Source organism: Bombyx mori, chromosome 5 (genome assembly GCF_030269925.1).
Source record: "Bombyx mori chromosome 5, ASM3026992v2".
In the NCBI taxonomy this organism is placed as follows: Eukaryota; Metazoa; Arthropoda; class Insecta; order Lepidoptera; family Bombycidae; genus Bombyx; species Bombyx mori.
In genome coordinates, this window is record NC_085111.1 from 5,067,123 (window position 1) to 5,082,756 (window position 15,634).

Consider the following 15,634-nt stretch of genomic DNA (forward strand, 5'->3'; position numbering starts at 1 on the left):
TGTCGTTTTGGTTTGGTTTCTGGAGTGATGTTATCTTCCATTTCCAGCTTGTGGTCATTTTATGGAAGAAGTTCTATCTAAAAATTGAAGTTCTTCTATCTAAAAATTGTTAATAATACTAATAATATTCGAGTCCAATTTCTGTGAAATACGAACATAAAGATTAATAAAACGAAATCGTAAGGTTTCAGTTCTTTTGTCGTTTTATTAGGAAACTTTGAAACACACAACAGACGTTGTGCAAAATATCGAAACATGAACTTCATATCTGTCTGAAACGCCTATGATTACCGGTAACCAATACATCATGTCCGCCGCACGCTTGCCAAACAAGAGCAACTAAAAATCTGGATCATATACAAACGATTCTTATTCCTCTAGGTTTGCTGTGATGGCGTACTGCTGGGCAATGTCACCAGACGACCGGCCCACTCTCCCTCAGCTGCAGATCTTCCTTCGAGACTTCCACACGCAATTAACGAGATTCGTTTAGGCGTTGCAAAATCCAAAGACTTAAGTGAAGTGTAGTGTGTAGTTAAAGAGGCCTTAATATGACGAGTGTGGACGTTCAAGAGACTGAAATTATAAGTGAGTTTTTTTTTTTTTTAATTATTTAGGAAATCAATAATGAATCGTTATGTATTTGGATAGATATGGAAGTAATTTTGAGTTGTATGTTTTTTTTTTCTATTATGTAGAAAATTCTTGGTTTGATTCGCCATTAATTGAAGTTAATCAAAATCTGTATCGTTCTCGAGAATACGTTTATGTTAAAATTGTAAAACATTATTTACGATATTTAGGATAAGATCGTAATATATCCTTAAAATCGAACGTTTCCATAAGCGAACTTCCTAAGGATAAGTTTCCTTCAATTAATTTACCTAAAAATGCAAGTACAGATCTGGTCCCAAGAATAAGCAAATATCCCACCTATAAATACGTATAAGAAATATTTGTTCCAACAGTAGATCCAACTTTAAATTGTTGATATCGAGAATTCACTATGTACGCGGTACTCTAAAATAACAATATTAGAAAAATCATAATATTGTAATTAGTGTAATATAAACAAAAAAATTACGTTTATTGATCGAACTATGCTATGAAAGCAACCTATGATTGCAGCAATGGTTATCGCGAATCAAGACCGTTAAATGAAGACATTTCAATTTCCATTGCAGTACATTGCGCGAGTTGAAACCATGATCAATGATTATTTCCTCACGACACGACTTTCTTCTCAAAATTCGCGCCCTGAAACAATTTTTTATGGCTTTGATGGGTGGACGAGCTCACAGCCCACCTGGTGTTAAGTGGTTATTAGCGCCCATAGACATCTATAACGTAAATGTGCCACCCACCTTGAGATATAAGTTCTAAGGTTTCAAGTATAGTTACAACGGCTGCCCCACCCTTCAAGCCGAAATGCATTACTGCTTCACGGCAGAAATAGGCAGGGCGCCTATTGCCTTACATCCGGCAATAATGACACTATAAGCGGCTTTTGGAGTAGGTACCATCTGGCCAACAAACAAACGGCGCGTTACCAACGATTTATAGCTTTTAAAATCGCTCAAACCTTTATCCGATTACGTTAATGCTTACTAGAACAATATTTATTTACGTAATGACGTTTTGCGTAATAAATTATATTCGATAAATACTTGCACAATATTGTTTGATTCGATTTGTGCTGACCTGGTAGATGGACTATGGTCTGGTGAGGTTATTCATACCTAATCTATGCATATAAATAAAATTGGAGTGTCTGTTTGTAATATCGAAATAGCCTCTTTTTACTACATGCATATGAATATATATTTACGGTACATACAACAAAATAACATTTTTTACAATTTATGTCTGTCTGTCCGTCTGTCTGTTTGTTCCGGCTAATCTCTGGAACGGCTGGACCGATTTTGACGGGACTTTCACTGACAGATAGTTTATGATATAAGAAGTAACTTGGGCTACTTTTTTTAGACTAGCTTCGCCCCGCGGCGTCACCTGCGGTACGACAATAATTGCGGGTAACATCGCGGGACTCAACTATCAATAATAAAATTTAATGTTTCCAAAGCGAAGCGAGGGCGGGTCTCTAGTTGTACATAAATTATTTACAGTATTAACATTTTAAAGAGGTAAATTTTTTTGAGTTATTATTACATTCGCAAGTTTTAATAAGTACAGTTTTTAGTGATGGTTACTTTAAATAGACGCGTCATTTGTGGAATCAAAATTTTAACATAAAAGAAATATGTTTCTTGATATCTAATACATAATATTATGTACATATTGTTTTTGTTATTGCTTAGATGTGTGGACGAGTTTACAGCCCACCTGGAGTTAAGTGGTTACTGTAGCCCATAGACATCTACAACGTAAATGCGCCATCCACCTTGAGATATAAGTATATAAGTTCTAAGGTCTCAGTATAGTTACAACGGCTGCCCCACCCTTCAAACCGAGTGAAGTTTATGATCTACGGTTCTATGAATTGAAGATTAGGACGAAGTTCCTGTTTAAATTAAAATTATAGCATTATTAGACAGGCCGTGAACTATCGCCCGTGCATGCAAAAAAGTGAAGCCGTGATATACCTATAGTAACCACATTAAAACACTAATAGGATTGTTATCTCACCTTATTTTATAGAGATTAAATCGATTAATCGATTTAGTTATATTTTTTTAATTTCAGAATCGAGAAACAATTAATTTTTTTGAGTATCTAAATAAACCTACTATTTATAAGCAGGTTTGAAATTTTTTTTTTGTTGATTTGAAACGCGAAACATAAATGTCATAGCTGATATCTTCAAAAAGCAATCATCTATGAAGACACATCCCTTAATCCGAAAGGCATGGCTTGCTTTGTGTTTGACACTGACAGAACGTACCGATGAACTCAACATTTATTAAATTATTCCATCATAAAATTGTCTTAAATTCGACAAAATCTTTATGGTACTTCATACCATCAGGCACAATTCGAACTACCAATATTTCCAGGGATTTGTGTTTATCGATCACTGTTATTGTACTAAGTAAGTAATAGTTTATATCTATCTTAAATATACGACGATTCATAATACAACATAACCTCAGTACTGCCATATTAGGGTTAAGTAAATTAATGTTTCTGTAAATAACGATTATAATAATTGAAACTACGAAATACGTATGTCAACGTGCCTCTGACTTTATTGCGTCAGACGTTTGTAAATTTATAACAAAATAAAGATGTTAGATTCAGAACGAAAAGCATAAGCGGTGTTTCCCGAGCCCTATGACATGTCCTTCTTCAAACGAGGCTTGTGGAGAGTATTAAACGGTAGGCAGCGGCTTGGCTCTGCCTTGGCCTGGCATTGCTGAAGTCCATGGGCGATGGTAACCACTCACCATCAGGTGGGCCTTATGCTCATCCGCCTACAAGGGCAATAAAAAAAATAATTAATAAATCATATAATTTGTAGTTTCTTATTGAATTATGTCCACGATGTGATGTCTTTTTGTGGCAACATCTCCGGCACCGAGATTAATTTAATCCAGTACACCTAAGCCGGGTTTTTATAGTTGTAACATTTTATCTTTTCTGATAAAAACGTGCATCGGCGCGTGAGTAACTCGAAGCCTAAAGAACTTCGTTTAAAAAATAAAAAGAAATATTACTATTCGCACATACGGTACTATAAAGTCACGCAATTTTTGTTAACACTGAATTGAGTATAGAAAATACATTTTTTAATAGTTATTAGTGAGACAAGAGAAATGTTTGCTTTTACTGATGAAGTTTAAAGTTGTAGTTTAAATATTATTTTATTTCTATAGTCTAGCAGAACTATAATATATAATAAGACTAGCTGACCCGGCAGACTTCGCAGTGCCCCAATCGATAAAAAAAAACCTAAGCTTTTGTATAAAATTAATTTAAAACAAACAAGAGGAATCCGTCCGACGGTGGACACATAAAAGGAAAAAGAAAATTGTTATTTTTATTTAATTCCGAGCATTTTCATATTTATCTACCTTTTATAACCTCTGGACTTCCACAAATAATTCAAGATCAAAATTAGCCAAATCGGTCCAGCCGTTCTCGAGTTTTAGCGAGACTGACGAACAGCAATTCATTTTTATATATATATATATAGATGTTAAATTTTCCAACGTTTCTCATGAAAAATTCTATAATTTGCATAAGTGACGTTATCGCACCGGTATGTGCGTACTATAAAAGAACTATTCTTTTTTTTTTTTTATTGCCCTTGTAGGCAGACGAGCATACGGCCCACCTGATGGTGAGTGGTTACCGTCGCCCATGGACTTCAGCAATGCCAGGGGCAGAGCCAAGCCGCTGCCTACCGCTTAATACTCTCCACAAGCCTCGTTTGAAGAAGGACATGTCATAGCGCTCGGGAAACACCGTGGAGAGGAGCTCATTCCATAGCCGGAGGTGTTCCATATTCGAGGTGTGTGTTCATTTGTTTCTTATTGCTTAGACTAATGACTGAGCTCTCTTAGTAACAATTAAGCGGTAACAGGATACCCAAAATGTAACGTGGTTGCCTCCACTCACCTTGAGTCATGAGGTTCAATTCTCAGCCCGCTGTCCGATTGCTCTATCCGGAACGCGTGACCGCATACCGGAAGGACACAGCAAAAATAAAATCTATAATATAATCCTGAAACGAATTGTTCTGAATGGTCCGACAACTGTAATTTCAAAAGCATGGACTTGTTTAAAGTCGCCGGCCTTAATTTCATTGCTTAAAGCAGTGAAGAGCTTTTTCAAAGTGCACCAGATGCCTTCAGATGGTGGTCTTGAAACAGGTTCCTAGGCGATTTACTATTAGGACTGAAAATATCTATTTAGTTTTGTGAATAATTGATGTTGTGTAGAAAGCTTAATATAAATATGTATTACGCATGGTTCATAGTCATAGTCGAACTTGCAATTATTGTATAATTGTGAAGTAATAATCGATTATCGATTGACATATTTTTGTTCATTTTGTTTGTTTCAATAAATAAAAGAATGCTTTTCGTTAATTTAAAAAAACGACCATTGTTGTTTATTATATTTTGTATCAAAGAAAAAACTCTACTATGCATTCATTTAGTATATATACATTTTTGTAAGTGTGTATCAAGTTGAAAACATAGAAGAAAGTGCCAAAATGAAGACTAATGTCAATTAAAGAAATAATAAGGAATGACCGTTTTTCTGACAGTTTTTTATACATACTTGCATTTTACACGAGAACATAACATTTATACCAATTGTAACGTATTATATTTACATATAATATATATTACAGGATACCGAAATTAGATTGTTGAATGAAACTATAATGTATTAATCAAAAAAACAATCAAGAAACATTTAAAAGAATTCAAAACAACAAGAGAACATAATTTCCACTGTTCTAGCATAATAAAAAGTATGTACATTTTTCGTCAGCATTTTAATAAGACTACATTAAAAATGTCAGTCACACGTATGCATCAATTACGTTCGAGTTCTTGGCTCTCATTTAAAAAATCTCAAATTGTAATGACACCGTTATTTCAAACCTTATTATCTATACGTTAACTTTACGTTTTTAACACGATTTTTAAGTTTGTCCTGTATCACATAGACCTTTATTAAACAGGTCAAACACTCTGACACATACAATTCTCATGTAAAAAGATGTTTCAAACGTAATTTTGACCAGTTTCAAGTCGTCCGATTAACTTGAAAATTTGTAAGCGGATAATAAATTTATTACTCCGTCTCAATATTTCCCCTAGGATTATCAGAAAAAAAAAATCGATTTGTTGCCCAAGCGTGCTTTTGTAGTATTTATACTACTTTAATTTAAACTGAGGCGAAACGAGTTAAATGATTGCCATTAAACTCATGTATTACATATTATTTAATCATCTTGATTAAAGGGAACACAAATTTAAAACTGCCAAGTAAATTTTCAAAAACTCACTGAACGCAACAACATTATTCGTGACGTCATCATCATCATCATCAACAGCCCACAGTCGTCCACTGCTGGACATAGGCCTCTCCCAATCTACACCACTGAGCCCGGTCTGCTGCTCTCCTCATCCACTTCTTGCCGGCCACCGTGCGGAGGTCATCGCACCATCTAGCCAGGGGGCGTCACGTGACGTCATTTGGGGCCAAAAAGCATAAAGCGCCGTGATTATATTCACTGTTATAAAATGCAAATCATTAATATTTCAAAATACTGAATAACTACTAATTGGATTGTTTTAGTTAGCATTCTGCTTTACCTTGCGGGCTGCTGATTACGCCACACACCCATGAATAACAAATTAATTCGAAGCTAAAGATTTTGTTGCATATATTTCTTGATTTAATTTTAGTTTAATGTCAGATGTTTAAGAAATACCCACAAAGGCTGGAGTTGATTTAATTCGCGATGTTACATCAATCCGAATTTGAAATAAATCTTGTGGAGCCATTAAAAAGGCATGTCTTTGTATTTTCAACTTTCATATTGTTCAATGCACACACAATATCTTAAATATAACTTATAAATAAAAAACTTAGCAAAATGATTGTACTTTATACGAATGTTTTATCTAATGTATTGTATTATATAATTGAACCTTTAAAGTCGAGTTCAAATTGTACATTTGTAAATATCGTAATACTTTAGAAATGTGAATATATGAGTGATTATTATAAAATAGTTGTTTCATTTCATCCTAATTGCAAGTAAGTATTCTGTAATAAGTAATAGTAATAAGTTTTTACCTATGAAGTTGCCGTTTTACAATACTGGCCAATTGAAACGTCATTTAAGTATGGCTGGCAATAAACGCTAACTTCAATGAATTTAATTTTTTAAACGTGGAATTTTATTTCAAATTCAGTCATTTGTTAATTAATTATCGTATTGTTTTCACTACATTTGTCTCTTTTTCATAAAAATGGACACTATAAAAATACGAGTCATTATTTAATATGTACGAGGTCTATCGCGGTAGCAATGCCGCACAAACGGCTCACAATATTAATGACGTGTACGGAGTAAACACTGCAAACGAACTCACAACTCGTTATTGGTTTGAAAGCTTCGCACATTGAAATTGTGATCTAGAAAATGAATCTCGTGGTCGCCCGAATTCTAAAGTCAACAAGGACGAATCAAAGGCGATAGTGGAAGCTGACGATACTCAATCTAGCGTTGATTAAGTTAGTAGCAATTTTCAAAGTTAGTATCAAAAATCTTCTGACGTATTTGAGTCTTTGAGTGGAATTGGAAAGTTAAAAAAACTTGATAAGTTGGTGCCGCAGGATCTGAACGATCGCCAGCGCGATGAACACGTTATGGTATACCTTGCGTTGCTTAACAGCACAGAAACGAAGGGATTTTGAACCGTATTGTCACTTGCGATGAAAATTGATTATTTTTGATAATAGTAGGCGGTTATCGTGTTGGTTAGACCCTGGTTTTGCACTTACGTAATATTCCAAAAGAAAAGTTACCCCTAAAAAAGTCACGGTCACTGTTTGGCGGTCCAGTGCCGGTGTCGTTCATCGCAGGCTCTTATTCTATGGCACCAGTGTTACCGTAGATGTATACTGTGAGGAATTGAACAAAATAATGGAGAAACTTGCGGATCTCGGGCTAGTCTTGGTAATTCGTCCCCGCTGCTTCTGCTCGACAAAACCCGGCCTCATAAGGCACAACAGACGGTATTTAAGGTACAAGGGTTTGAAGTTTTGCATCATACACAGTACTCACCAGACCTTGCCGACAGACTTCTATTTTTTTCCAAAGTTTGGATAATTTCTTGGTAAGGAAAAACTTCAATAACCGAGTACAAAATGAATTTGAGTGTGACTTGTATGCCTTGAAAAGAGTTTGTTGGTTCTCGTACACGTATCTTCTTTAAGAAGGCCATTGAAAAATTACCATTGGGCTGACGGAAATGTATCGATACCATGGGTTCACATTAAAATATATAGAAATAAAAAAATAAAGAAAAGTAAAGACCTAATATAATGAGCCGTTTTCTATCCTCGAAGACGATGTGAGCTAACTTGCCTATGGTATTAATTTCAGCTAATTCTACAACCACTTTTGTTCCCTAATATTGATGTAATGTAGTAATTTTATAAATTTTTTATTCTAATTCTAAGACTAAGCGACAGAACCAAACAATAACTTGCTAAATTCCGAAAGACTCAATAAAGTCATTTTATCGCAATCGTTAATCATTTATCTTCATCATACGGAATCCCAGTGGTATTTCGACAACCACACTCCCTCTTTACAAAGCATCGAGTCTGTAATTACTTCCCCTATCGACCGAAGAGCACATACGAGTGCTTCATTACCGCAATATACGTCAGTGGTGAGCATTTTTCAAAATAGTCCAAAATATGTTGAACCTTTTGTGGGCCCAACTATGAATGCAGTTCACGAATCAACAAATATCAAGCTAATGTATATTTTAATTTACAAATGGTCCCAGAAAAATTTAATAACCACATGCCTATTAAAATTAGGCATATACTTAAATACTCCGTACATTAAATGGCTTCAATACCACATCTATCTTAAAGATTGACCCTAACTAGAAATCGAACCCAGAACTCGTTAAGTCACTAACCTATCATCAAGGCGCTCAGAAATTTTAGTAGCCATAGCCAAAGTACTAAATGCAAGTGAAATGGTTTCCTATCGAAATACTAACACTCTAATGAAGGTGCTTCTAGGTAATTACAGGTATTTAATTTATTATACATATTTATTTTTAAGAAAAGATAACACATTCGTCTGGGATCGGCGGCTTGTTTAACTTCTCTGACATTGAATGAAATCAACTTATAGTGGTCGTCTTTACAATACCCTCTTTAGGATTCCGAAACAATATACATCCCCTATTTCCTATTACAGCGTCCAATGTTATCTGGATTAAAGGTGCCTAGTCACAGAAGTAATGGTTTATATTAGCAAAATATATTAATCGAGTCGTGTCAAGCGAAATATTTTTGGAGTACGACTAAAAAAGTAGAACCAAGAAAGAAACTCGTCTGAAAATAGTTTTATGGTAATGCAGGTAAAATATGTATGCAAGTTTTACTCTGTAGAGTTATTTGTTGTTTTTAACTTAATGAGTACGTTGAATCTGTGCTAAAACTTGTAAATCAACAAGTGCTTGCCAGTTTTTTCATATCAGTATTTAAAAAGAAGGAAATGAACACCAGTATTCGTGTGTTACTGTGACATGACGAAGAGCTTGGGCACTGAGTGATTTAAGCCAGAGTTTTTCTGATTTGCACGTGTCTCAGACTTCGAGACTTTTTATTGCATGATGTTATTCCTTCACCGCGGAAGTCAATCGTGGACATTTGTTGAGTACGTTTCATTCGAAAAATTGGTACCCGCCTGGGATTCGAACATCGGTGCATCGCTTAACACGAATGCACAGGACGTCTTATCCTTTAGGCCACGACGACTTCAAAGTCCAACGAATTGTATTGTATAACGGCTGTCTTCGCTTTTAATCGGCATGACTGCCTCTCATATGAAATAGATTAGGAACTACCACAAAGTACGGATTCACTATTCATTCTGCCAGCAATAAAATAGTATTAAACGATTAAATGAAACGCATTGTGGTATGATATGGTGGTGGTGTGATATGGTATACTGACAAAATATAGGTATATAAAACGTGAAACTTTTTTTTTCAATTCCTTAATGATTGTTCTTACATACATTACTGCTTCAAACTGAAACTATGTACTCTAACGTTAGTTACATTACGTTTTTATTACAAAACAACATCCGCTAATTACTAACAGGAATTTCCGTGTATTAATATCCTAGCGCTTAAACGGTATGCAAATAAAACGGTAGATTTATTGCCTCATGTGCGTTTATTTAACCGCTAATTTCGTGGCCCTAATTAATATAACAGAACGTCATTGACCTAAACGATATGATAGGATTTTCTCGTTCCAAAAATCGTTTCGAAATTGATATCGTATATTGTAATTATTGTTTAATTTTTCAGCAATCCACTTTTTTTTTGGGTTCATTGTTGACTTAACATGTTTCATTTCGGCTAAGGATATTAAAGGACATCCACACAATGAAAATAAACTGATTACTTTGGTCTCCAACCGTATTAAACTCGACTTAAAACGCCCTTGTTCATGTCCTTAAATAATTTCAGTCGAATTTATTCTTGAAGTGTCAGGAAGACAGCAGCGCTTTAAACAAAATCTTCCAAAAATACTAATCTTCTCCTACCGAATTTCACGATGACAAGGCTGAGCTGCTGGCCGATGCACTGCAAGAGCAGTGCACCACCAGCACTCAACACGCGGACCCCGAACACACCGAGTTAGTCGACAGGGAGGTCGAGCGCAGAGCTTCCCTGCCGCCCTCGGACGCGTTACCCCCCATTACCACTGACGAAGTTAGAGACGCGATCCACAACCTCCAACCTAGGAAGGCATCCGGCTCCGACGGCATCCGCAACCGCGCGCTAAAACTCTTGCCAGTCCAACTGATAGCAATGTTGGCTACAATTTTAAATGCCGCTATGACGCACTGCATCTTTCCCGCGGTGTGGAAAGAAGCGGACGTTATCGGTATACATAAGCCGGGCAAACCGACAAACGAAACTTCTAGTTACCGTCCGATTAGTCTCCTCCCGACGATAGGAAAAATTTACGAACGGCTCCTTAGGAAACGCCTCTGGGATTTTGTTATCGCGAACAAAATTCTCATAGACGAACAGTTCGGATTCCGCTCTAAACACTCGTGCGTACAACAAGTGCACCGCCTCACGGAGCACATCCTGATAGGACTAAATAGGCGTAAACAAATCCCGACCGGCGCCCTCTTCTTCGACATCGCGAAGGCGTTCGACAAAGTCTGGCACAACGGTTTAATTTACAAACTGTACAACATGGGAGTGCCAGACAGACTCGTGCTCATCATACGAGACTTCTTGTCGAACCGTTCGTTTCGATATCGAGTAGAGGGAACTCGTTCTCGTCCCCGTCAACTGACCGCCGGAGTCCCGCAAGGCTCCGCGCTCTCCCCGTTATTATTTAGTTTGTATATCAATGATATACCCCGGTCTCCGGAGACCCATCTAGCGCTCTTCGCCGATGACACGGCTATCTACTACTCGTGTAGGAAGATGTCGCTGCTTCATCGGCGACTCCAGATCGCAGTAGCCACCATGGGACAGTGGTTCCGGAAGTGGCGCATCGACATCAACCCCACGAAAAGCACAGCGGTGCTCTTCAAAAGGGGTCGCCCTCCGAATACCACTTCGAGCATCCCACTCCCTAATAGGCGCGCAAACACCTCCGCCGTTAGCCCCGTCACTCTCTTTGGCCAGCCCATACCGTGGGCCTCGCAGGTCAAATACCTAGGCGTCACCCTCGACAGAGGGATGACATTCCGTCCCCATATTAAAACGGTACGCGACCGTGCCGCCTTCATATTAGGACGTCTCTACCCTATGCTTTGCAAGCGAAGCAAACTGTCCCTCCGTAATAAGGTAACTCTCTACAAAACTTGCATACGCCCCGTTATGACGTATGCAAGCGTAGTGTTCGCTCACGCAGCCCGCACCAACTTGAAGCCCCTTCAGGTTATTCAATCCCGATTCTGCAGGATAGCCGTCGGAGCACCATGGTTCCTGAGGAACGTGGATCTCCACGATGACCTGGAGCTTGACTCTGTCAGTAAGTATCTACAGTCGGCATCGCTGCGCCATTTTGAGAAGGCGGCACGACATGAGAACCCTCTCATCGTAGCCGCTGGAAATTACATACCCGACCCAGTAGACCGAATGGTAAACCGTCGACGTCGCCCAAAGCACGTCATTACGGATCCTCCTGATCCATTAACGGTGCTCTTAGGCACCACAAGCACCGGTTACCGTCCTCGTCGAACCCGTCGCTTGCGACGAAGGGCTCGACGAGCGAACTAACCCATAGACACAGCCCACTGAGTTTCTCGCCGGATCTTCTCAGTGGGTCGCGTTTCCGATCCGGTGGTAGATTCTGCGAAGCACTGCTCTTGCTAGGGCCAGTGTTAGCAACTCTCCGGTTGAGCCCCGCAAGCTCACCTACAAACGTTAGGGTGAAGCTGAAATAGCCTCTCAAGGCTATCAGCATAGGTAGGGAAAAAAAAAAAAAAAAAAAAAACCGAATTTCAATCTTTGTGAGTTCAAAAAATATTTTCTCATAAATCGGCACCCATAGATATCTCGTCATCTATAGTGAGACATGAGGTCAAGTCTCAATTCTATTATGTAATAGCTGGCCATACCTTTGAATTGGAACGCAAAAATGTTTATTCATTCAAAAAGATATAAGATATCAATATAAGATAGAACGTATGTCTATTCACCTTTTTTTTTTGCAAATGTAAAAAAAAAACATTAACTTTTTGAAAATAGTGGTCAAAAAATAACATCGCAGTCGGTAGGATTCGAACCTACGCTCCCAGAGGGAATCTGATTTCTAGTCAGACGCCTTAACCGCTCGGCCACGACTGCTCACTTTACTGTAACTGAAATTTTCGTTTATATTCAAATTCTAAAATCTGCATATGCCAGTGTATATTCGCTTTATTTTTTATTTTTTCGTACCATAGCTGGTATCCTTAAGAGGCTATGTCAGCGTAACCTTACAAGTAGGTGAGCTCACGTGGTTGTTAACACTAACCCTAGCAAGAATAGTGCTAAGCAAAATATACCAAAGGATCGACAAGATCCGGCGAGAAACTCAATGGGCTGTGGGTGATTTTGCTCGCCGTGCCCTTCGTCGCAAGCGACGGGTTCGACGAGAACGGTGACCGGTGCTTGAAGTACCTAAAAGCACCGTTAGTTGATCGGGAGGATACGAAATGACGTTGAACTGCTCTGTGTTCGTTATTGTATTGTCCTGCATAGTGTATTAAGACATAAATTAGTTATAGATGAGCAATTCAAGCACTCAACAAACATGTTTACGGGCGTCGGCCACTAGATGGCTTCGCTTCAATTTGTTTCTCATTGCTACTGAAGATGGCTGTAACATGTTACTAATCCTGTATTATATTTTTAATAAAAGTATTTGTAAATTTTCAGAAACCACAAATTGATCTGAAAATTTAATCAATTGGTCTATAACGACTTTTATGATTTATTATTTTATTTTCTGTGTTTAGTTATACAATAATTAAATGCCTTAACTTTAACAACATATAAGTTTAAGGGAATCCGCTACAAGATGTCGCTAGTTTCCGTATAAAAGAAATATTTGTCTTAAAGTATTGCAGTTTCAGGACCCTGGCGGTCCGGCTATGTCGGGTAGGTACCACCACCCCGTCTATTTCTGCCGTGAAGTAGTAATGCGTTTCGGTTTGAAGGGCAGCCGTTGTAACTATACCTACTGAGACCTTAGAACTTATATCTCAAGGTGGTTGGCGCATTTACGTTGTAGATGTCTATGGGCTCCAGTAACCACTTAACATCAGGTGGGCTGTGAGCTCGTCCACCCACCTAAGCAATACAAAAAAAAAATGTGGTTAGTGGTCTTACACATGACGTATTCTATTTATTGATTAATTGTAACTGGTTGTTATTATCTACAAATTAAAAAAAAAGCATAACAATAAGTTTTATATAACACTATTTTAATTTAATAATGTACGATACAAATTAATGTATTTATTCAACTGCAATTTCTTTTATTATTCTTTGGTAGAATATTACAAAAGCCAAGCTAAATAATTAACGATGATTTTTTATCGCACTCATCTATATATTAATACGTGAAGCAAAAACTTTGTATCCCTTTTTACGAAAATTGCGCGGACGGAGGAGTATGAAATTTTCCACACTTACAGAGAATATAGAGAAGAAGTGCACAATGCTAATATTTTTTTTAAATAATGCATAAAAGATACATTAAATCAATAAAGAAAACATTACACACGCTTCATACCACGATTTGACGCACACACGCATGCATAGTATTTATTGTCAAACTTTTGTTCTTGACGTCTGTTGTCAAATTGAGAATAGATTAAATAGTGTTTGTCTTTGTTAATATTTTTTATAGTGTAGTCTTGGCGAAATTTGTGATTATAGAAGTATAAAATACAATCATAATAGTGTATAAAATTACAATTTCAATTAATTATAGTCGAATTTCGACTACTGCGGGACCTCTAGTTATCTATATTATCTCTTTTTAATTTTTGTTAAAGTTACAAATTATTTTGGAAATATTACTAATTTTTAACACCTAATTTATTATTTCTTTTACCAGATGTTTTATGTTTTGTTTGATAGGCTATTTCAATTTAATTATGTTTTACTACTTCGTCTTTTAAGATTAGGGACGAGATTCACATTATGATGTCCATGGTCTTGAAGAACCGTCTTAGGGCCAGAGGGGTTGTGAATTCAAATCCGCCCATCGAGAAGCCCTTAATTTTTTTTAACTTTCTCTACATAGATATGAAGTTTATTTAACAATAAGTAGGCAGGTTATTTTTTTTTATTGCTTAGATGAGTGGACGAGCTCACAGCCCACCTGGTGTTAAGTTGTTTCAGAGTTTTCAGAGAAACAGCAGTAGGTGCAATGAGGTGTAATAAAAAATAGTGTTTTAAATATAATAAGGGATAAAAGGATAATTGGTTTAAATGACATTTCACTCATTACGCAAAATTTATATTTGTGATAAAAAGTGCCTATTTTTTGTTATTGCTTAGATTGGTGGACAAACTCACAGCTCACGTGGTGTGAAGTGGTTACTGGAGCCCATAGACATCTACGACCTAAATGCGCCACCCACCTTCAGATATAAGTTCTAAAGTCTCAAGTATAGTTACAACGGCTGCAACCGAAACGCATTACTGCTTCACAGCAGAAATAGGCAGGCTGGTGGTACCTACCTATCCGTGCGGACTGACAAGAGGTCCTACCGACTTGAACATTCAACATTTCAATATTTGGTATTAGCAACAACAGTTCGATGTTTTAAATTGAACATTAATTAAGTTTACTCCATTCAAATAGCTGAAGATGTTTTTTTGTTACCATATCTTTTCCAAATTTTAAATTTTGAATGACCGTCTTGTAGAGTTGCAAAAATGTCGCTTAAACCAAATAGTATTTTAATCCTTTGATATTTAAAAGACTGTTTATGTTATATCTTATTTTTACACATTATTTTACCCTTTAATATAATTTTAACCTTGTTAAGAAATTTTGTGTTGTAACAGTATCAAAATTTTCAACTACCAATTGTGCGGCGCCGTGGCTTAGTTGGTTAAAGCGCCTGTCTAGTAAACAGGAGATCGCGAGTTCGAATCTCGCCGGGGCCTTTAATCTGCCGATATTGCTTTTTGTTTGTCAAGTTTTATATAATTTCGCTTGTTCTTTCAAGTCTCCATTTTTTATTAAATATTTTCGTTACATACGAGTAGTTCAATCTTGTTAAACGAATACCAGTAGATTGAAAATGTGTCTTAATAGATATACGAGTTTTTCTTATTGCTTAGATGGGTGGACGAGCTCACAGACCACCTGGTATTAAGTGGTTACTGGAGCCCATAGACATCTACAATGTAAA

The 15,634-nt window shown here is 37.0% G+C and overlaps 1 protein-coding gene and 2 non-coding genes across 4 annotated transcripts in view; 2 read left to right on the forward strand and 1 right to left on the reverse strand.

The window, feature by feature from the left end:
* The window catches only part of LOC101741833 (tyrosine-protein kinase Dnt), a 53,102-nt gene extending 46,389 nt beyond the window's left edge, over positions 1 to 6,713 (forward strand). Inside the window, exons 6-7 of one of the 2 annotated variants that reach the window (XR_009973154.1) lie at positions 382 to 588; positions 1,987 to 6,713. Coding sequence is in view for 1 of the 2 variants with exons in the window: in XM_062668573.1 (XP_062524557.1) it covers positions 382 to 493 (112 nt within the window). In the remaining variant the exon portion in view is untranslated. Of the gene's footprint in view, positions 1 to 381 lie in introns of both variants that reach the window. The other variant, XM_062668573.1, reaches the window with a different exon arrangement.
* Positions 6,714 to 12,484: 5,771 nt separating this feature from the next.
* TRNAS-AGA (transfer RNA serine (anticodon AGA)) lies at positions 12,485 to 12,566 on the reverse strand. The gene has a single exon. It is a non-coding gene; the product is annotated as a tRNA-Ser (tRNA).
* A 2,746-nt stretch (positions 12,567 to 15,312) lies between these two features.
* Positions 15,313 to 15,386, forward strand: TRNAT-AGU (transfer RNA threonine (anticodon AGU)). The gene has a single exon. It is a non-coding gene; the product is annotated as a tRNA-Thr (tRNA).
* The last annotated feature ends 248 nt before the right edge of the window (positions 15,387 to 15,634 follow it).